The sequence below is a fragment of the Aquarana catesbeiana genome, linkage group LG02, assembly GCF_042186555.1.
Source record: "Aquarana catesbeiana isolate 2022-GZ linkage group LG02, ASM4218655v1, whole genome shotgun sequence".
Taxonomy (NCBI): Eukaryota; Metazoa; Chordata; class Amphibia; order Anura; family Ranidae; genus Aquarana; species Aquarana catesbeiana.
This window is the reverse complement of record NC_133325.1, coordinates 627,181,816-627,205,182: the sequence shown is the minus strand read 5'-3', so window position 1 is coordinate 627,205,182 and position 23,367 is coordinate 627,181,816. Positions and strand designations below refer to the sequence as shown.

Sequence of the window (23,367 nt, the reverse complement as noted above, 5' to 3'; positions counted from 1 at the left end):
ATGAGGAAAGGTTGCGAGCGTTGAACTTATTCTCTCTGGAGAAGAGACGCTTGAGAGGGGATATGATTTCAATTTACAAATACTGTACTGGTGACCCCACAATAGGGATAAAACTTTTTCGCAGAAGAGAGTTTAATAAGACTCGGGGCCACTCATTACAATTAGAAGAAAAGAGGTTTAACCTTAAACTACGTAGAGGGTTCTTTACTGTAAGAGCGGTAAGGATGTGGAATTCCCTTCCACAGGCGGTGGTCTCAGCGGGGAGCATTGATAGCTTCAAGAAACTATTAGATAATCACCTGAATGACCGCAACATACAGGGATATGTAAGGTAATACCGACACATAATCACACACATAGGTTGGACTTGATGGACGTGTGTCTTTTTTCAACCTCACCTACTATGTAACTATGTAACTATGTAACGCAGTATATTTCAGTGCATTAGTGCAAGTTTAACGCTGTATATTTCAGTGCATTACCTTCCATTTAACGCAGTATAGTTCAGTGTGTTAGTGCACGTTTAACGCAGTATATTTCAGTGTATTACTGTAAGTTTAACGCTGTATATTTCTGTGCGTTACCCTCCATTTAACACAGTATAGTTCAGTGCATTACTGCAAGTTTAACAATGTATATTTCAATGCCTTATGTGGCGTTTAACACAGTATATATTACTGTGCGTTAGTGCACGTTTAACACTGTATATTTCAGTGCGTTACTGCAAGTTTAATGCCGTATATATTTCAGTGTGTTACGTGCCATTTAACGCAGTATATTTCTGTGCGTTAGTGCACGTTTAACGCCATATTTTTCAGTGTGTTACCTTCCATTTAACGCAGCATAGTTCATTGAGTTACTGTAAGTTTAATGCCGCATATTTCAGTGCATTACGTGCCGTTTAACGCAGCATATTTTTGTGTTTTAGTGCACTTTTAACGCAGTATATTTCAGTGCATTACTGCAAGTTTAACGCCGTATATTTCAGTGCAATACCTTTCATTCAACGCAGTATAGTTCAGTGCGTTACTGCAAGTTTTTTCAGTGCATTATGTGCCATTTAACACAATATATTTCTGTGCATTAGAGCACGTTTAACGCAGTATATTTCAGTGCATTACTGCAAGTTTAACGCTGTGTATTTCAATGTGTTACTGCAAGTTTAACGCCGGATATTTCAGTGCATTACGTGCCATTTAAGGCAGTATATTTCTGTGCGTTAGTGCACATTTAACACAGTATATTTCAGTGCGTTACTGCATGTTTAACACTGTATATTTCAGTGCATTACATGCCATTTAATGCTGTATATTTCTGTGCATTGCTGCAAGTTTGACGCAGTATATTGCAGTGCGTCAGTGCAGTTTTACTGCAGTACAATAAAGTGTATCAGTGGAGTGTGTCTGTGTAGTGAGTATTCAAGTTAAAGTGCACCAAACCCAACTTTCCATTGATTAAAGTGCATCCACATACACATTTACACATCTTTATTACATTTTATTAATAAGCACCCCCCATCATGTCTGGGAGGACAAAAAGGAGAGGCAGACGTTCCCGTGGCACTTTGATGGGGTCAGCAGCATATGTGTCCACAGGAAAAGGTGGATATGGTCAGTCCTCGGGCAGGGCATCATTTCCTCAGTTTAGTGATCCAGCCACAGCATGCAGAAGCGGTGGTGGACTAGCTTACTAAATCATCCTCATCCTCCGTCACCCAAGCAGAGACTAGTGCACAGTCCACTGCAGCTGCCAGAGTGACTAAACCTGCCTCCTTGTCCACAGCTATTCCTGCCATAGCCCCAGCATAAGGCATGGAGGAGTCAGCTGAGTTATTTGAACACAGCGTCAGCCACTTGCTCCTTGACAATGCACAGCTTTTACTTGATTAAGATGTTGGTTCTGAGGTTGAGGAAGGCAGGAACATGAGTCTACAGAGAGGGAAGAACACTGGTATACAAATTGGCAGTCATGTTCCCCCAGCCACAGCATATTGCCAAGTTGTCTCCAGTGGTAATGGGGATGAAGGAGATGATGATGATGAGGTCACTAATGTGACTTATGTACTGGATACAGCAGAGGAGGAAAGTGAGGGTGAGGCACAACCCCAACGAGGCAGCTATCATGGAAGAGTAGAGAGCAACCACCCTATCTCATCACATTGTGGAGCTGTTATCTCCCGGCCCACTTCCCACAGTTCAGCTGTCTGGGCCTTTTTTAGCACATGTGCAGCTGATCGCACTGTCGCAATTTGCAAACTTTGTCTCAAGCACATCAAGCGTGGTGAAAATACCAGCCATTTGGGTACCACATGCTTGACAAGGCATTTAAACACCCACCACTCAGCCTGTTGGCAAGAGCACCTGAAAGCCACACAAAAGGTGTGCAGTTCTGTTCCTCCTCCTTACTCACCTCAGTCTGCCCCCGCTATACCTCATGACCTCTCAGCGGCCTGCACTGACAGTGATGAAGGTATAGTGCAGGGTGTTCCAGGTCCTTGCAGCACATCTGCCAGTAGCACACCACCAGCTGTAGACTATAGCCGGAAAATTTCTCTGCCCCATCCTCCGCAGCAAAAAAAAAATACAATCACTGCCACCCACATGCCCAGCATCTAAATGCAAGCTTGTCAAAGCTGCCAGCTCTACAATTTCTGCCTTCCGGTCTGGTGGATTCTGCCCCCTTCTGTGATTTTGCAGAATGTGCTGTACCACAATGGCAGGTTCCCAGTCGCTGTTTCTTTTCACTGTTACATTTCAGCTCTGTACCATCACATGGAAGGCAATGTTGTGGCATCGTTGGGCAAGGCAGTCAGCCACAAAGTCCACGTTACTGCTGACACGTGGTCCAGCAAGCATGGTCAGGGATGATATATTTTGTTCACAGCATACTGGGTAACTTTGTCCTATTGTCCTATGAACCACAAGTTCGCCCTAAGCATTCAAGGGGCTATTCAATGAGTCAGGCTAAAAGGTGCCATGCAGTGTTTCTAGGGGACAGGAACCACACCGGAGCAGGGATTCTTGCAGCTCAGCAGGGGCAGGCCCAGAGGTGGTTCACACCACACCAGCTGGAGCCAGGAATGGTGATGCGCGATAATGGCACAAACCTCTTGTCCGCTCCTAGACAGGGAAAGTTGGCACATGTGCCATGCCTGGTACATGTCCTCAATTTTGTGGTGCAGCATTTCTTCAATAAGTACCCAGGGTTGGAAGGTCTGCTAGAGCAGGCCAGAAGACTCTGTAGCCATTTCAGACGGTTATACACAGCCAGTGCTCGGTTGGCTGAAATGCAGGGGGAATTCCACCTGCCCGTAAACCGCCTGATTTGTGACATACCCACCAGGTTGAACTCGACTTTGGCAATGCTGCAGCAGCTGCACATGCAGTAGAGGGCTGTCAACGAGTACCTGTGTGAGTGCAGGATTCAGGAACACTGGAACACAGGTCAGGGGCACATGGAGACAATACCAAGGCAGTAAGGAATAGCATGCACAAGGTTTAAATACATTTTCTGCAATCAGCATCAGGTGATGACTGATTGCATGAGATGATGTCAGCTTCTGACTGCTGAGAGACACCCGCTGGTGGACACCAAAACTGCAGCCTATAGATCTGGGAGCCACAGTGCCACCAGCAGGTGAATCCTTTCCTGACAGACACCCAAAGACCAATTTTTCCGCACCTGTTTGACAGGTGCATATCATTGCAATTTTTAAAAGCAAGGCCAATTCTTGCCTTCATCAAGAGTACCTCGACAGGGTTATAGTGTGAAGGTGCCACTGACACCCAAAGACCAATTTTTCCAACCCTGTTTGACAGGTGCATATCATTGCAAGGCCAATTCTTGCTTTCATCAAGAGTACTTTATAAGGTTATGGTGTGAAGGCTCCATCGACACCCAAGGACCAATTTTTCTGCACCTGTTACTTCTATTCAAAGTCTGTGGAAGAGACACCAGAATTTATCCAAAAAATCCCTAATCTTGTTCCCAGTGTACTACATTGTGGCCTCATCATACAGACTGGCTCCAAAAGTCGTTGCTTACAAAATAAAGAAAGGTTGCAGGAAAAATGTAATTTTTTTGGCTTTATAAATGCAATTATTGCTGCAGCAGTTTGTATACACAGTACAGATGTGCCATTTTATAGGTAGACTAAGGGACCCCCCCCAGGCACTATATTGAAAGGAATTTTTCATTTTTATGTTTTCACTTTAAGCATCAATAAATCACTGCTCATTTAAAAATTTAATTTTTTACTAACTTTTTTTTCATTGCTACATGTCCCCCAGGGTAGTACCCAGACCCCCATAACCATTGTATGCCCAATTACTTGCATATAAGCCTTCAGAATGGGCACTTTTTATTTTTCCAGTTCAGGTCCCATAGACTTCAATGGGGTTTGTTATTCAGTTCCAAACTTTTGCTATGTTTGAAAGTTCTGGTGCGAACCAAACAGGGGTCATCCGGCCCATCCTTACTGTTACCTCTACTGCACAAGGCCGCTATATAAGAAATTTGACCACCATTGGTTTAGGGGGTTAGCATGTGGCAGATGTCATTGGAAGAGTTAGCTTGCTTTGTCTATATAATGAGAACAAATCTTACCAACCACTGCAAGATTTCTTACACAGAAATCTAAATTTTTTTTGTACATGTAGGAGAGGTAAGCAGTTTCCACTTTCGAATCGCGCACAGTTTACAATTAATAAGATGTCCTTTTCTGAGGGCAGAAAAATTCAGTACAGTACATTGTTTATCACAGAACACAGCTTGTGGGCTCTGAAGACAAGTTTAAATAATTGTCCTCCTACACTCACTAAATCCCAAGCTCATGATGACCCTAATCCACTTCTCACCTGAGCCCTAACATTTAACCAAACATCTAAATTATCCCTTAACAATCATATTCCCCTCTTACATTTAACCCTTATCCTAACCCTGAAAGTTTTATTGCAATATTCACCTACAATCCAGAGATTTTCCTCACAGAACTTTATTTCTGTCACTATCATCCCAGCGTCATTCAACCGTTGGCCTCTGAGCCCAGATATTCCTGAACTTCCCCCAGTCTTTTACTGGACAGTAAAATGAGAATCGGCACAGTGATAAGCTCTCTCCTTTCTCTTCCTATAAATAAATGAACTGTTTGTCTTCTTGTTCTGCCTTTTCCTCTTACACTCCAGTTCTATGCAAGGAGTGGAAGAGGCTGATATGAGGTCAGATTCAGGTACTTATACTGCTTGCATTAAAAAAAAAAATTTTTTTTACTGATGTATCAATGATTTTGAAGTTTCTCTTAAAAGTCAGCTTTAACACAAATTTGACACCAACATTTAACCCTTAACCTTGCTCATAATCCTGAAAATGAACATTTCACTTTGACTCTAAAACCTAAACTAAGCTGATTAAAACTTATCCCTAAATTTAGCTCCAACCTCCAACTTACTCCCTACATTAACCTTTAGCAATAAATTAATAACTTTGAATCCATTCTTATCTTGACCTGCAAAAATCTTAATGATAATCTTCACTAGGAACTGTGATGATCCACTAGGTTATTGGTTCTGCAATGGATTTGAAAGAGGTTAATATCTGATGTGTTTAACAGCATGGATAAAGTGGGTTGTGTATAGTACAATAGATATTTTCTACATCAACCAGTTGACCAGGGTTGACTCTTTGTGTATGATCATATTTGTTAGCCATAGGCTAACTCAGGTTGATATGTAGGAACAATGTACATGTGATGTACAGGTTGATATAAAACATATATATACGTATTGGAACAATTTTGTATTGAGTGTTTTAAAGAGTAGATACTTGAAAATTAAAAAATAAAGACAACAATTATTTTTTACAATATGTATGGGTAGGTACAGTTCCTTAAATGTTCCCAATGGCCAGTTCTTCCTGTCATGGTGGTTTTCCAATTTAGTTTTTACTACAGATAATTTGCAATTTGGCTTTGCATCAGGGTCCTTGATATGCATACTTCACAAGGGGTGAATGTTGAGAGTAACAAAGATCCCACCTTCCAGTCCATGAAAGGGCTTAGCCACTTAGGTTCCATGTCCATGCAATAAATCCATGAGCAAAGCACAGGTTTGCTTTACAGCAAACTTTTGGCCGGGCTCTTGGCATTTAAGTGTATACTTAATAAGCAGTGGCCTTGGTATTTGTAGACACTGTTGAGAAGCACTAGAGTTGTCCAAATCAAGTCTCTCATCTTACCCTGTTTGCTCCTCCCTCCCAGAGCACCTACTCTGTGTTTAAATTAGAGATTAGAAGCCTGGAAGGCAACCAAGTTAATTATGAGAGGGGGAACTGAGTGTGCCAGGCCATTAAGAGGTGAACTTCAGGGTTTCTGCTGTGCCTATAGAGGTCAGTGGCAGCTTGTTTGTAAGCTCATATTAACCCTTAAAAAGTTAAACTTAGCCCTGCCCTCTACTGGCTACTGAGCTTGCCGGTGAATTAATGATGCCACCTATCTCATTATGTTTCTCAAAAGGAGGTTCAAGAATCAGAGGGGGTTGAGGCCAATCTCCACTTTTAGGTTTAGCTGCCTATATATTTGGTGCCCTTATTTTTTAGATATGCAGTATTATTGAATAGTGAAAATATGTTTTGCATATGCATTTTTCATCATACCGAGTCTAGATTGCCCTGGCTTGTGGCAGGTCAACTGTAGTAAAATACTGTATAAAGTGCAAAAAAGCCAAAAGTTAAAATAAAAATGTATCTCCTATTAAAATGTCTTTAAGGCTACATGTTTTCTACTATCAACTTACTCAAAAAACAAATAGAAATGACATTGATGATATATATGCAAAGTGCAGTAATCCATAACAACTACAACAACCAATTACAAATGATCTTTTGGTGACCTGGCTACGATTACCCTATTTTTTGGGTTACTATACTTTACATGCTATTGGCAGCAAATATCTGTAACCTTTCTGTGGTAAAAAATGTATGCTTTAATTTAATATCAATTAGGTCAGAAGAGGAAATGGTGGCTTTCATGTATCATATGGACTCCATATGGAATATATGTGGAAAGGATGTGATCCAGGCGTTTGACCTTTCTGAGTTTCACACCATCTGTGATCTTGGAGGTAACATTAAGATTCTGATTTATAAATTGTTGATGTTGAGATTCTGAAACCCAAATAAGCAGAAAAAGAGCCACAATTAGAATAGTCTGAGTCAAATCTACCAAATGTAGGTTACAAGACACATGACAGCAGTCAGCCCTGAAATGTATTTTCTTTTTTCTTCATTAAACTGAAGTTTACTTTAACTGCTTGAGTAGCACCCTGTATTACCCCTTCATTAAAAGGCCATCTTTCAGTTGCCAGTGCTATGGTAATTTGACAATTACTCCATGCAACACTGTAACCCAAATTAATTTTATATAATTTTTTCAGACATCTACTGTAGAGCTTTATTTTGCTGGTATTTACCAACCCCTTGGTTTTTAACTGTATAAAGAAAAAAAAAAAGACCCTGCATGTATCGTATCTGGTATCCCACAGTACACAGAACATGGACATGCAATTATTTTAGTAAATATAAACTGCTAAATGCCTTTTCTCATCAGCAGTATAAGGCAGTCTTGTGACTTCTATCAGTGTCCAGCCAAGCACTGGTTAAAGCTTGTAGGAGAAGTTTTCTAACTGTCCTATGAGACTGCAAGACTGCTGACCTTCTGGACAGTGCTGATTGGCCCTGTGTTGATCACATGCATCCCCCCAAGATATAAAAAACCTCCCTAGGAGTACACACCAAACTGAACATGTGCAGCCTGACTCCATAAACTCTGTGTTATCAGGAAATTATTCGGGGGCAGCGGAATGAGGGGAGGAAAAGAAAAGATAGGGTCGAACAGCCTTTTTACACAACGCAGAGGATTAACCCCTTAGGTTCCACAGTGAGTATAAGAAGCATGCTTTACTTCATATACAGACTGATTTTACTGTAGTGAGTTTAGTAACACTTTAATTTCTGTTATTAAACATATCAAATTAAAATGCCAGGCTGGACCAAAACTCCCCAAACAGCCCATTTTTGGAAGTAGACACCACAAGGTGATCTCATTTTTTCACAATTTTTTGGGCATGTCTCCCAGCACAAAACTGGTCTGGACCCCCCACTGCTCCAGTGGTCTTGAGTGGACTGTTGCTGACATCATTAAGCCCAGAGCTGGCTCCATAGACCTGGAACAGTCCACTGCTAGACCATGGGGTAGTGCCATTTCCATAGGAATGAAGGGACAGATGAGTATAAGCTTTCTCCTCACCTCTAGACAAAACAAGCAGTTGACCTGTGCAGTGCGAGCACAGCCCCGCTGCATGGTAAAAATGTTTTGCCCATAGCCAGAAGCCAGTAGCTAAAGCAGTAGAAAGGTTAACATAGTAACTAGCCATAGAAGTATACAAGCAGGTCCCCCTGGCAGGTGACGCAGACTCATCCAAGGTGTGGATTCTCAGGACTAACTGGTCTTCACCAGAGCACCTGATGGTGGAGATGGGTTTAATATTCACCAGAAACAAGATATAAAGTACGGATGTCCAAGGGATCAAGCAGGGAGCTATCCAGCATTTCAAGTGGCACAGTAAGAAGAGCTACCACCAGGCTAAACAGAGGTTCTGAGTTCAGATCCGAATCCTGTCAGGAAGATACTCAAGGTGAAGAGTTAACATACAGCTCACATACTGTGACAGGATGCAGATCATATATAAAGGAGAGAGGATTGAAACAGTTAAAAAAAATGATCTCAAGATCACTGTCCCTCACTAAGAATCTGCTGATGCCTGTGATCTGTAACTAATGAATGATTCATTCATTATTTCTTTGTTCTTCCCCTTGCTCAGTTTTGAGTTGAAGGAGCAGTCTCTACCATGTAAACAGAAGTACTGTTTACATTTGTGATCATTGTGATTGCTTATCACAATGTATACAAGGTACAGAGCTACTCAGATCAGCTCTGTACAATGGCTCAAATCACAGCCCATAATGGGTGCCCAAGGGTGATTTTCGATTGTTTGTTAATAAGTGGCACTGCAGAAATAAACATCCACAACTCACCATTTATAAACATATGATGGTAGTGAACTTGTTTAGGAAATTTGAATGTAAAAATCACAGAAAAGCTCGACAAACATGTTTTTGTTCATTTTGCCTGCTAAGTAATCTACTTCACACTGAATATATCCTTTACTTTTAACTCTCATTTAACAACAAAAATTTTGTTTAACAGGATGTTCGGGAGCTTTTGCAAGAATATTTCTATCTACAAATCAAGGGGCTACAGTTACTATAATGGACCTACCAATGGTGGTGCAAACAGCTAAGAAATATTTTGTAACTGATAATGATCCACATATTTCTTTTCATGAAGGTATATTTTATTTTATCCTGTAATATGATATAAAAATGATAACAGAAAAATACATAAATATATTTGATGAAAGCACCAACATTTTTTGCACATTGTAAAATTTCAGGTTTGTGTTGTTTTCATGGTTGGTTATTTTTTTAGCATCACAATAATGATCTTCACTTGTAAATAATAGCAGCTAAATTTCATGTTCAGGGTGAATTAGCAAGGTTATTGATCATTCATCATAATTTTAACATCGCTACAAATGTAAACCAATTCGGTAAACAACTGTTTTGCCCTGATTTGGTGATCCAAAAATGTCAACTTCCTTTGAGGCAATAAAAAGGGATTTCAGGTACAGTTTCTTCTCTTTGAATGATAATTCACAGAAAAAACATATTACCTAATCTTTCTTACAACATCTTTTTCTGAATAAAGGGCATGTTTTGGAAACGTAAAAATATACATGGAAAACAGAGCAGAACAGGATCATGATACATATAGTTGTAGAATGCACACACTGGAACAGGAAGAACAACTAGCAGCACTTCAAACATTCAAACACATAATAATCATGAAAAAGTAAAATCTCCAAAACTACATAGCAACTCCCTGGCAATGTTTCTACATTTACAAAACAATATTTATAGTTCAAAATGAAAAATTACAAAATAACTATTTTGTAATAATTCATTAAAAATGAATATCTAATTTTGAATAGAGTAAAGGAGAATTATAACCCCAGTTTTTTGTTTTTTTTTGCCCTCAGTGTTCTATTGAGGAGATTTCCTTTTACTGTCCCTTTGCCAAAACAAGAAGTGAGAGGAAATCCTTCCAAAGTGAGGCAATCCCTGGTTGTCAGCAGAGTCACAAAAACTACTGTTCCCATTAGAATTTCCTTCACTTTCACTCCTATGCCCTGTACACACGATCGGACATTGATCGGACATTCTGACGACAAAATTCGTCGGATTTTTTCCGACGGATTTTGGGCCAAACTTGTCTTGCATACACACGGTCGCAAGTTGTCGGAAAATCCAATCGCTCTGAACGCGGTGACGTAAAACACGTACGTCGGGACTATAAACGGGGCAGTAGCCAATAGCTTTCGTCTCTTAATGTATTCTGAGCATGCGTGGCACTTTGTGCGTCGGATTTATGTACACACGATCGGAATTTAAACGATCAGTTTTTGTTGTCGGAAAAATTTTTTAAATCCTGCTCTCAAACTTTGTGTGTCAGAAATTCTGATGGAAAAAGTCAGATGGAGCCCACACACGATCGGAATTTCCGACAACACAATCCGATCACACTTTTTCCGTCGGAAAATCCGACCGTGTGTACAGGGTATAAGTGATAACAGTCACCAGGATAAATAGGAGTAAATCTCCCTAACAAAGGCAGAAATAAAAACCTGACAAGAATACTTATCTCTTCCAACTCTATCTAAACTGAAAAAAATGCCTTTAGTTATACCTTAAAGCTTATATCTCCAGGCCTGAATTAAGTAATTAACGTTCCACCCCTGCTTTAGCTAATGAAGAATATATTGTTCATTTTACTAGGGAGTAATCTAATACAGAGGAATATTTACCCTAATCCACAGTCTCATGGTTAACATGAGGTTAGGTCAGCATACAGTGCTGTATAAATGCATCTCTGTAAAGTGTGATCTCTAACTCTTGCACACCCAGCAGTATGACTTTACAGGTTTGTGCAAATATATGCATCAACAACTTCTGTTTTTAACCTAAAATGTTGAAATAGTTTAGTTAGTTTTTTGTACTGTTTAACTAGAAATAAGGATGAGTGAAATTGCGCAGGTTGGGTTTGCAAACTGCTTTGTGAACTTTGCTTGTAGCTTACAAACTTCAAGCAAAATTGGTGAACCCCACTGAAGTCTATCAGCAAATATAGTTATGTAATTCTGGCTATTTGTAGGGCTAATAATCAACCAATTGTCAAACAAAAGGCATGGGAAGCTGGATACTGCCATAGGGGGCATGTATAAAATGTTGTGCCAGAACTTACCAAGTACCAACAAAAAGAAAAACACTGTAAAGGATTGTTGTTGGGCCAGTTTCCCAGCTGAGGCCTATTTTCAATGATAGCAGGGCTGAGACCCTAATAACCACCCCTCATAGTCACTAGTTTTTCAGGTCCCTCATTCATGTCAGAAATCATACGCTTACACATTTATGAGAGGTCTCTCTATTCCCACTGGTTCCAGGCTTATGCCCCGTACACACGATCGGACATTGATTGGACATTCCGACAACAAAATCCATGGATTTTTTCCGACGGATGTTGGCTCAAAGTTGTATACACCGCGTACACGCGGTTGCACAAAGTTGTCGGAATTTCCGATCGCCAATAACGCGGTGACGTACACCACATACGACAAGACTAGAAAAGGCCAGTTCAGAACCAAGCGCTGCACCCTTTGGGCTCCTTTTGCTAATCTCGTGTTAGTAAAAGTTTGGTGAGAGACGATTCGCGCTTTTTCAGACTCGTGGTTTTCAGATGGTTTTCTGCTGTTCAGTTTGTGCTTGTGGGTTTGTATCTGCTCTTCAGTGCGTGCAGTCAGTTCGTATTGTACTATCCAGTGCGATCTTGTCCGCTCATGACTGTTTTTCAGGTCGCTCTTCACAGGCCTTGCTGTTCTTCAGTGCATTCTGTTACTTCGTTCTGAGCAGCCGACCTTTTTCTAGCCATGTTGCGTATACGTACTCCTCGTAGAGTTCGTGCTGTGCGGGGGCTTGGTGTTGGGGTCCTTACCTTGACACAAGTCCAGTCCATGAACAGGGTGGGGAGGAGTTCATGGACCAAGAATTGGTTGCTTCAGCGTGACCAGTTCTGTCATATGCCTTTGCTCCGTGAGATCCGTGAGAATAATTCTGATGGTTTCAGGAACTTTCTCCAGATGACGGACCCCGTATTTCACCATTTGTTGGCTTTGCTGACCCCTTATATTAGCAGGCAGGATACCTGCACGAGGCAAGCCATCACTCCGGAGCAGAGGCTAGCCGCCACCCTGCGGTACTTGGCGATGGGGAGAAGCCTGCAGGTCTTGAAGTTCTCGACAGGCATCTCCCCCCAGGCTCTGGGGATCATTATCCCAGAGACCTGTTCTGCCATCATCCAGGTCCTGCAGAAGGAGCATATTAAGGTAATATTTTTATCCTTTAATAGCACATGTTATTGTATGGAATGTTTGCTAATGTATTGTATTTCTTTCCTCATTCCCTAATTACCATGATTGTAATATGCTGTGAATGTCCCCTTTGTCCTCATGCATGCTGGATTTTTATGTAATTATTTTTGTTGTCCTTCATACATATTTGCCTTCACTTACCTCCCCAGCATGGTCTCCTGGCCCTATATTCACCTAGTGTAGTCACTTAACAATGTATTTTATCAGCTCCATAGTAGTGCTTTACCCCAAACACCCCCTAAAATGTTTTTAAATGTGATTTGTGCTTTAAATTCAGGCAGAGTGCCAGAGGCTTTTTTTGGGGGGTCCCCAAATCATTTTTAACCTTCCCTCCCCCCAACTGCTAAGTCAGCTGATAACAATTCTCTATCTATCCTTAATCATCTATCTACTGACTTTGCCAAACCCATACACACTATACCCACCTCTTTTGTGGTCAGATTTATGGATGAATTCCCCAAAGCATGTAGTGCAAGGGCCTGCCTGAATACTTTCAGATGGTACTGTTTAAAGTTTCTGTATACTATTATTATCTTGATAGGTAATAGCAGAATGTCCAAATGTGCTCAAATGTGTACAATGTGTATTTATATCTTTGTATTATGACACTTCTTACCTGTCCAGTGGGCTGCCAATAGTGTAACTAAGGAGGGGCTGTTCAAAGTAATACCCATTATTTAAGCATTCATCTCTCAATGAAGTGGAGAGGGTTACCTGTCCAAGAGTCCCCCCCCCATAATGTTAGGAATGGCCCATGAGAGGGGGGGAGGGGGAATCTGATAGGTGTACCTTATACTTTGGTCTTTAAAAACTCCCTCAAATAAATGTTATCTTGATGTTGGCCAAGAATGTTTGTGTCTAATCAGCTTTCCCGGTTTATGTGCAAAATGACTAAATTTTTTTTTGTTTGACTCCACAGTTTCCTTCCACGCCACAGGAATGGCAGACTGTGGCCTCCCACTTTGCCCAGCGGTGGGACTTTCCTAACTGTGGAGGTGCAATTGATGGGAAACACGTCCACATCGTCCCACCACCCAACTCGGGGTCGTACTATTATAAATATAAGGGGTTCATTAGTATTGTGATGTTGGCGGTGGTGTCGGCTACTTATGAGTTCCTGTATGTGGACGTGGGGAAGAATGGCCAGATGTTCGATGGTGGAGTCATCGCCCAGACGGAGTTCTGCAGGCATCTCCAGAATGGCAGCTTGGACTTGCCACCTCCAGAAGACAATGTGGAAGGACTCCCATTCGTCTTTGTTGCGGATGAAGCGTTTGCGCTGGGGGACCACCTTATGCGGCCATTCCCGATGAGGACACTCACCCCGGACCAGAGGGTTTTTAATTACGGGGCTGGCCAGAGCCAGAAGAGTGGTGGAGAACACGTTTGGAATCATGGCCAGCTGGTTCCGCCTATTTCTTACACCCATACATATGGCGGAGTATAAAATAAATCATATAATCCTGGCGTGCTGTGTTCTACACAACTTTTTATGGCAACATTCTGCCAACTATGCTGGCTCAGTTGGGCCTGAGGCTGGAATTCAAAATGAAACAACCCTGACGGCGCTTGAAAGTGGCCGTCCTGGCTTGCCCCCCCTGAGTCCCCGTAATGTCCGCCTAAGATACCTTGAATTCTTTGCGGGTAGGGGGGCTATCAATATGCCAGACAATGTCTGAAACCTTTTTCAAATAAAAAAAACAAATAACTACTCAAATCTTTGGTGACATTTACTGCTTGTGTTTGTTTTAGCTGACCCTGACAGAAATGTGATGAGTCCTGAAAATGGCGTGATTGTGTAACCTTACAAAGCACTGTTGGGTGTTATTTACTAAAGGCAAAGACACTTTGCACTACAAGTGCACTTGAAACTGCACTTGTAGTGCAAAGTGGATTTGCCCTTAGGAAATAATCCCCATTGTCACAGAAAACACCAATTAGAGCACAACAAAAGTGTTGGAGCGTTGAAACAATAATCCACACATTCGTGATTAACAATCTTTTTAATACCAGCACAATCACATGTGCATTTAGAAAAGGTTTTTAAAACAAAACAACATGTTTGCTGTATAACAATTTTTGGGGTCACATTAGAAAAAGTAGAAATGTCCATTTAAGATAAAACAGGCATGTTTAAAACCAACAAGACACAAATCTTGAACTTACAAAGTTCACATTTGGTAGAACTTGAAGGCAACATCAGACATGAGTATTTACAAACTGTGTTTGATATTGCGTTCAGATGGGGTGAAGTCACCCCAGGAAAAGCCAAATTTTGAAGATGCACACAAATTTACGAATGTCAACATGTGCTACCTGCCATCACGGGGGATCAAGGAACATGTTTTGGGGGTGCAACCCCTTCCTCACAGCTACTTTATTATTGAGGAAGGGTTTGCACCCCCAAAACACCTACATTGATCTCCCGTGATGGCAGATAGCACATGTTGACACACTGTGTGCATCTGCAAAATTTGGCTTTTCGCAAATTTGTCAAAAAATGTCAATAATTTTTAGCACATAAAAAACCAAAGGAGTCTTTTATCCCCTATGTAAAAAAAAATAGGTATACTTAGCATACAGATATTTGATGGCAGAACTATAAATATGAAACATTGCTTGGAAGTGGGGTACAATTGTCTGTTTTGGCAGAGTTCCAAGATGTTGCATTTTTCTTGTCCTTTGTCAAGCTTCAATACTTTACCTGTTTTGTACAAGCTTCACAGATGAAGACACCCCTATAGTATACACTGGAGCACCTGTGTGGGCCCCCTAATAAAAAGGGTGTTCTTGTGTCCCACACTAGTGCTCCAGTGTCCAAATGTGTAACCAGCTGCTGAGTGTCCTCTCCTTACTAGGGATGAGCTTCGTGTTCGAGTCGAACCCATGTTCGACTCGAACATCGGCTGTTCGATCGTTCGCCGAATTGCGAACGTTATGGGCCGTTCGCGCTAAATTCGTGTGGCGCGTCACGGCCCATAATTCACTGCGGCATCGCAGTGCATTGCTGGCTGATGATTGGCCAAGCATGCACTATGACCCGCATGCTTGGCCAATCACAGCGCCGTCAGTAGAGAGAGCTGTAATTGGCCAAAGCCAGGGTGGCTTTGGCCAATTATGGCTCAGGGGATTTAGTACACACCCCACACTATATAAGGCCGCCTGCACGGCGGCCCTGTGTAGTGTGTGTTCCGGTGTGCTGAGAGATAGAGAGAGAGAGAGACAGTGTCATTTGATTTGAGTTAGATAGATTAGGCAGAACAGTCAATCAGTTAGCTGCACTTACAGTGTATTGTGTATATATATGCATCCCAGGTGTTGCATATATATATATACACTGTATTCAGTTTAGCTAGATCCGTTCCTGTTATCTTCTATCTAGACTATTTACATTTAATGCAGTGCGTCCTGCTCACAGTGTTCAGCTAGATCCGTTCCTGCTATTTACATTTAGTGCAGTGCGTCCTGCTCACAGTGTTCAGCTAGATCCGTTCCTGTTATCTTCTAGACTATTTACATTTAGTGCAGTGCGTCCCGCTCACAGTGTTCAGCTAGATCCGTTCCTGTTATCTTCTAGACTATTTACATTTAGTGCAGTGCGTCCTGCTCACAGTGTTCAGCTAGATCCGTTCCTGTTAAATTCCTACTGACAGGCAGGCTTGTCTGGTTACAGTATATAAAGCTACCTGAAGAAAATTACAGGTGTTCTATTTGATCCTATTAGTACCACGGTCAGGCAGCTAGACTATTTACATTTAGTACAGTGCGTCCTGCTCACAGTGTTCAGCTAGATCCGTTCCTGTTATCTTCCTACTGACAGGCAGGCTTGTCTGGTTACAGTATATAAAGCTACCTGAAGAAAATTACAGGTGTTCTATTTGATCCTATTAGTACCACGGTCAGGCAGCTAGACTATTTACATTTAGTACAGTGCGTCCTGCTCACAGTGTACAGCTAGATCCGTTCCTGTTATCTTCCTACTGACAGGCAGGCTTGTCTGGTTACAGTATATAAAGCTACCTGAAGAAAATTACAGGTGTTCTATTTGATCCTATTAGTACCACGGTCAGGCAGCTGGACTATTTACATTTAGTACAGTGCGTCCTGCTCACAGTGTTCAGCTAGATCCGTTCCTGTTATCTTCCTACTGACAGGCAGGCTTGTCTGGTTACAGTATATAAAGCTACCTGAAGAAAATTACAGGTGTTCTATTTGATCCTATTAGTACCACGGTCAGGCAGCTAGACTATTTACATTTAGTACAGTGCGTCCTGCTCACAGTGTTCAGCTAGATCCGTTCCTGTTATCTTCCTACTGACAGGCAGGCTTGTCTGGTTACAGTATATAAAGCTACCTGAAGAAAATTACAGGTGTTCTATTTGATCCTATTAGTACCACGGTCAGGCAGCTAGACTATTTACATTTAGTACAGTGCGTCCTGCTCACAGTGTTCAGCTAGATCCGTTCCTGTTATCTTCCTACTGACAGGCAGGCTTGTCTGGTTACAGTATATAAAGCTACCTGAAGAAAATTACAGGTGTTCTATTTGATCCTATTAGTACCACGGTCAGGCAGCTAGACTATTTACATTTAGTACAGTGCGTCCTGCTCACAGTGTTCAGCTAGATCCGTTCCTGTTATCTTCCTACTGACAGGCAGGCTTGTCTGGTTACAGTATATAAAGCTACCTGAAGAAAATTACAGGTGTTCTATTTGATCCTATTAGTACCACGGTCAGGCAGCTAGACTATTTACATTTAGTACAGTGCGTCCTGCTCACAGTGTTCAGCTAGATCCGTTCCTGTTATCTTCCTACTGACAGGCAGGCTTGTCTGGTTACAGTATATAAAGCTACCTGAAGAAAATTACAGGTGTTCTATTTGATCCTATTAGTACCACGGTCAGGCAGCTAGACTATTTATATTTAGTACAGTGCGTCCTGCTCACAGTGTTCAGCTAGATCCGTTCCTGTTATCTTCCTACTGACAGGCAGGCTTGTCTGGTTACAGTATATAAAGCTACCTGAAGAAAATTACAGGTGTTCTATTTGATCCTATTAGTACCACGGTCAGGCAGCTAGACTATTTACATTTAGTACAGTGCGTCCTGCTCACAGTGTACAGCTAGATCCGTTCCTGTTATCTTCCTACTGACAGGCAGGCTTGTCTGGTTACAGTATATAAAGCTACCTGAAGAAAATTACAGGTGTTCTATTTGATCCTATTAGTACCACGGTCAGGCAGCTAGACTATTTACATTTAGTACAGTGCGTCCTGCTCACAGTGTTCAGCTAGATCCGTTCCTGTTATCTTCCTACTGACAGGCAGGCTTGTCTGGTTACAGTATATAAAGCTACCTGAAGAAAATTACAGGTGTTCTATTTGATCCTATTAGTACCACGGTCAGGCAGCTAGACTATTTACATTTAGTACAGTGCGTCCTGCTCACAGTGTTCAGCTAGATCCGTTCCTGTTATCTTCCTACTGACAGGCAGGCTTGTCTGGTTACAGTATATAAAGCTACCTGAAGAAAATTACAGGTGTTCTATTTGATCCTATTAGTACCACGGTCAGGCAGCTAGACTATTTACATTTAGTACAGTGCGTCCTGCTCACAGTGTTCAGCTAGATCCGTTCCTGTTATCTTCCTACTGACAGGCAGGCTTGTCTGGTTACAGTATATAAAGCTACCTGAAGAAAATTACAGGTGTTCTATTTGATCCTATTAGTACCACGGTCAGGCAGCTAGACTATTTACATTTAGTACAGTGCGTCCTGCTCACAGTGTTCAGCTAGATCCGTTCCTGTTATCTTCCTACTGACAGGCAGGCTTGTCTGGTTACAGTATATAAAGCTACCTGAAGAAAATTACAGGTGTTCTATTTGATCCTATTAGTACCACGGTCAGGCAGCTAGACTATTTACATTTAGTACAGTGCGTCCTGCTCACAGTGTACAGCTAGATCCGTTCCTGTTATCTTCCTACTGACAGGCAGGCTTGTCTGGTTACAGTATATAAAGCTACCTGAAGAAAATTACAGGTGTTCTATTTGATCCTATTAGTACCACGGTCAGGCAGCTAGACTATTTACATTTAGTACAGTGCGTCCTGCTCACAGTGTTCAGCTAGATCCGTTCCTGTTATCTTCCTACTGACAGGCAGGCTTGTCTGGTTACAGTATATAAAGCTACTTGAAGAAAATTACAGGTGTTCTATCCCAGCTTAGTGCAGCTACAGGCCATTAGTATGTCTGGAAGGCCAAGAAGGAGAGGCAGACAGTCACAAGCCAATAAGAGAGGGCAAGCAGGCTCTGTGTCTAGTGCTGGTCGTGGAGACGGTGCATCCTCATCAGCACGTGGCCATGGGACACGCTTGGCCTTTTTTTCGGCAGCTGGCCGTGTTGAGCCGCAACATGCGGAAGACTTGGTCGAGTGGATGACCAAGCCGTCCTCATCCTCCTCATCCTCTCTCACCCATGCCCAGGGTGCTTTGTCTGGCAAAGCAGCGGCCTCTTCCCTCAGCTCAATGTCATCAGTGACTCCTTCCCTAGCTCCACCATGTCCTCATGAGGATTCCCTCGAACTGTTTGACCACAGTGTTGGGTACATGCTCCAGGAGGATGCCCAGCGTTTGGAAGGCTCTGATGACGATACTGAGCTCGATGAAGGCAGTAACATGAGCACGGACAGAGGGGGTGCCCAAGAAGGACAGCAATCTGGCAGTCATGCTCCCCCTGCTGCAGCATACTGCCAGGTTTGCTCCAGTGATGAGGAGGGAGGGGATGATGAGGTCACTGACTCAACGTGGGTGCCTGATAGGAGAGAGGAGGAGGAGGAGGAGGAGGAGGAGGAGGCGGCGGCACATCACCAACGAGGCAGGATGCCCTCCAGGGGCCAGCCTAAGGGCAGCACATTGACTGCATCACACCCCAAAGCTCCACATGTGCAGGGCGCTGCAGTCTCTGCGCGTTATTCAAAAAGTTCTTTGGTGTGGGCCTTTTTTGAGACGAGTGCATCAGATCGCACCGCTGCTATTTGCAACATATGTCTCAAGCGTATCTCGCGTGGCCAAAACATCTCCCGCTTGGGTACCACATGCTTGACCAGACATATGTTGACCTGCCATGCAGTTCGTTGGCAAGCGTATCTAAAAGACCCACACCAAAGAACAAAGAGGATCTCTCCTTGCTCCTCATCAGCTGAGATTTCCAACCCCACTAGACCTTCAGTCCTCTCTGAGACCTGCAGTGAGAGGAATGAAGGTGTAGAATTAGGTGTGTCACAGCCAAGTACTTGTGGGCAATCTGCTTTTGGTACACCGACGTCAGATTGTACCAGGCATATTTCCCTGCCCCAGCTGCTGCACCGCCGAAAGAAGTTTGCTCCCAGCCATCCACATGCCCAGCGGTTGAATGCTAGCTTGGCAAAATTGCTAGCACTTCAACTGCTGCCTTTTCAGTTGGTAGACTCTGCCCCCTTCCGTGAGTTTGTGGAATGTGCGGTTCCTCAGTGGCAGGTACCCAAACGCCACTTTTTCTCACGGAAGGCGATTCCGGCTCTCTACCGGCATGTGGAAGGCAATGTCCATGCCTCGCTGGACAGGGCGGTCAGCGGTAAGGTGCATATTACCGCTGACTCATGGTCCAGCAGGCATGGACAGGGACGTTACCTAAGTTTCACGGCGCATTGGGTGACTCTGCTGGCAGCTGGGAAGGATGCAGGACAAGGTGCAGTAGTGTTGGAGGTTGTTCCGCCACCACGCCTCCAAAATGCTGATTGTGACACACCTCTCTCCTCCACCCCCTCCTCTTCTTCTTCCTCCATGGCCTCTTCCTCGGAACCAGCGGTGCTCCGTAGGCGTTCAAGGGGCTACGCAAGTACGCAGGCCAAAAGATGCCATGCGGTGCTTGAGCTGGTGTGCTTGGGGGACAGGAGCCACACTGGGGCAGAGGTTTTGTCAGCTCTGCAGGGGCAGGTTCAGAGGTGGTTGACGCCACGCCAACTTAAGGCAGGAATGGTGGTTTGCGACAATGGCACCAACCTCCTCTCTGCCCTCCGACAGGGACAAATGACCCATGTGCCCTGTTTGGCTCACGTCCTTAACTTGGTGGTGCAGCGGTTCTTGGGCAGGTACCCGGGCTTACAGGATGTCCTGAGGCAGGCCAGGAAAGTCTGTGTGCATTTCCGCCGGTCATATAATGCCAGTGCTCGGCTGACGGACCTCCAAAAGGAGTTTAACCTGCCCAAGAACCGCCTAATCTGTGACATTCCCACCAGGTGGAACTCAACGTTGGCCATGCTGCAGCGGCTGCACACGCAGCAGAGGGCCATCAATGAGTACCTGTGCGACTATGGCACCAGGACAGGGTCAGGGGAGCTTGGTTTTTTTTCCCCACGCCAGTGGGCCATGATCAGGGATGCATGCACTGTCCTGTCACCATTCGAGGAGGCCACGAGGATGGTGAGCAGTGACAGTGCATGCATCAGTGACACTGTCCCCCTTGTCCACCTGTTGGAGCACACGCTGCGTGGAATAATGGACAGGGCACTTGAGGCAGAACAGAGGCAGGAAGAGGAGGACTTCCTTAGCTCTCAAGGCCCCCTTTATCCAGACAGTGTTCCTGCGTGCCCGCCGATCACACAGGAAGAGGACGAGGAGGAAGAGGAGGAGGAGGAAGATTGTGTCAGTATGGAGGTGGAGCCTGGCACTCAGCATCAGCAGCAGTCTTTAAGGGATCAGTCCCAAGAAACACATGGACTTGTACGTGGCTGGGAGGAGGTGGCTGCAGACCATGTCGTTCTTAGTGACCCAGAGGACTCCGGACCGAATGCCTCAGCAAACCTACGCTGCATGGCCTCCCTGATCCTGCAAAGCCTGCGTAAGGATCCTCGTATTCGTGGTATCAAGGAGAAGGACCAATACTGGCTGGCAACCCTCCTTGATCCACGTTACAAGGGTAAGGTTGCGGACCTTATCTTGCCATCGCAGAGGGAGCAGAGGATGAAACATCTTCGGGAGGCCTTGCAGAAAGGTCTGTGCAACGCGTTCCCAGAGACTGGGAGGTTACAAACTCCTGTTTCTGGACAACGTGTTGCTGAGGCTTCGGTCAGTCAAAGAAGGAGCGGTGGAGAAGGTGGCCGTCTGACCGATGCGTTTAGACAATTTTTTGGTCCGCAGCCCCAAGGTATGATCGGTTCCAGCAACCATCGCCAGCGTCTGTTTTACATGGTGCAGGAATACCTAGGGGCAAGATCAGACTTGGACACCTTTCCCACCGAAAATCCTCTGGGTTACTGGGTCTTGAGGATGGATCACTGGCCAGAGCTTGCACAGTATGCAATTGAGCTACTGGCCTGTCCTGCATCCAGCGTTCTTTCGGAACGCACATTCAGTGCTGCTGGAGGCGTGGTAACCGATCACAGGGTGCGTCTGTCCACCGACTCGGTCGATCGGCTGACCTTCATAAAAATGAATGAGTCTTGGATCACCACCAGCTACCAAGCACCTGATGCTGATGTAACCGAATAATTTTTTTTGAAATCTCAGATCCCTTCAAAGACTGCCTATGCTGATGCTGAGTGACTATCCCTGAGTAATTATCCTCTTCCTCCTCAATCATCACGCTGATAGCTTGTAAGAACATTTTTGGTTCTGGGCGCCACCACCAGTGCCTAAGGCACAATTTTTCAGCCCCTGTTTAACAGGGGCGTGTAATTACAATTTTTGATGTAATACTTTGCAGCAGGGCTCGTTCCTGCATTCCAACTAGAGTGTCTGTGAGGGGTTGCAGTGTTGTGGCACCAGCACCAGTGCCTAAGGCCCAATTTTTCTGCCCCTGTCTAACAGGGGCGTGTAATTACAATTTTTGATGCAATACTTTGCAGCAGGGCTCGTTCCTGCGTTCCAACTAGAGTGTCTGTGAGGGGTTGCAGTGTTGTGGCACCAGCACCAGTGCCTAAGGCCCAATTTTTCTGCCCCTGTCTAACAGGGGCGTGTAATTACAATTTTTGATGCAATACTTTGCAGCAGGGCTCGTTCCTGCGTTCCAACTAGAGTGTCTGTGAGGGGTTGCAGTGTTGTGGCACCAGCACCAGTGCCTAAGGCCCAATTTTTCTGCCCCTGTCTAACAGGGGCGTGTAATTACAATTTTTGATGCAATACTTTGCAGCAGGGCTCGTTCCTGCGTTCCAACTAGAGTGTCTGTGAGGGGTTGCAGTGTTGTGGCACCAGCACCAGTGCCTAAGGCCCAATTTTTCTGCCCCTGTCTAACAGGGGCGTGTAATTACAATTTTTGAAGCAATACTTTGCAGCAGGGCTCGTTCCTGCGTTCCAACTAGAGTGTCTGTGAGGGGTTGCAGTGTTGTGGCACCAGCACCAGTGCCTAAGGCCTAATTTTTCAGCTCCTGTTCAACAGGGGCATGTAATTACAATTCTTGATCTAATATTTCACAGCAGGGCCCTGTGAGGGCTTACAGTGTTGTGGCCACAGCAACACCTAAGGCCCAAATTTCTGCTGAGTATATAGGGCAGGACCCTACTTTCAAACATCTAACTTACAAACGACTCCTACTTGCAAACGGAAGGAGACAACAGGAAGTGAGATGAAATCTACCCCTAGGAAGGGAAATTCTTTCCTGTAAGAGTTAATATGGGAAAACAATTTCTCCTTTCCACTGATGCTTTCCAATCCTTATTCCACAAAAAAACCCAAATTTTCAAAAAACATTTTTCATTGGGACAAAAAAGTGAGGTGAAATCTTCTGAAGAGGAG

General features: G+C 43.8%; 1 protein-coding gene across 1 annotated transcript in view; it reads left to right on the top strand.

Moving 5' to 3' along the window:
* LOC141128842 (acetylserotonin O-methyltransferase-like) overlaps positions 1–23,367 on the top strand; it is a 153,991-nt gene that overhangs the window by 109,309 nt on the left and 21,315 nt on the right. Inside the window, exons 5-6 of the mRNA XM_073616404.1 lie at positions 6,997–7,115; positions 9,260–9,400. Coding sequence (XP_073472505.1) covers positions 6,997–7,115; positions 9,260–9,400 — 260 coding nt within the window. The remainder of the gene's footprint in view (positions 1–6,996; positions 7,116–9,259; positions 9,401–23,367) is intronic.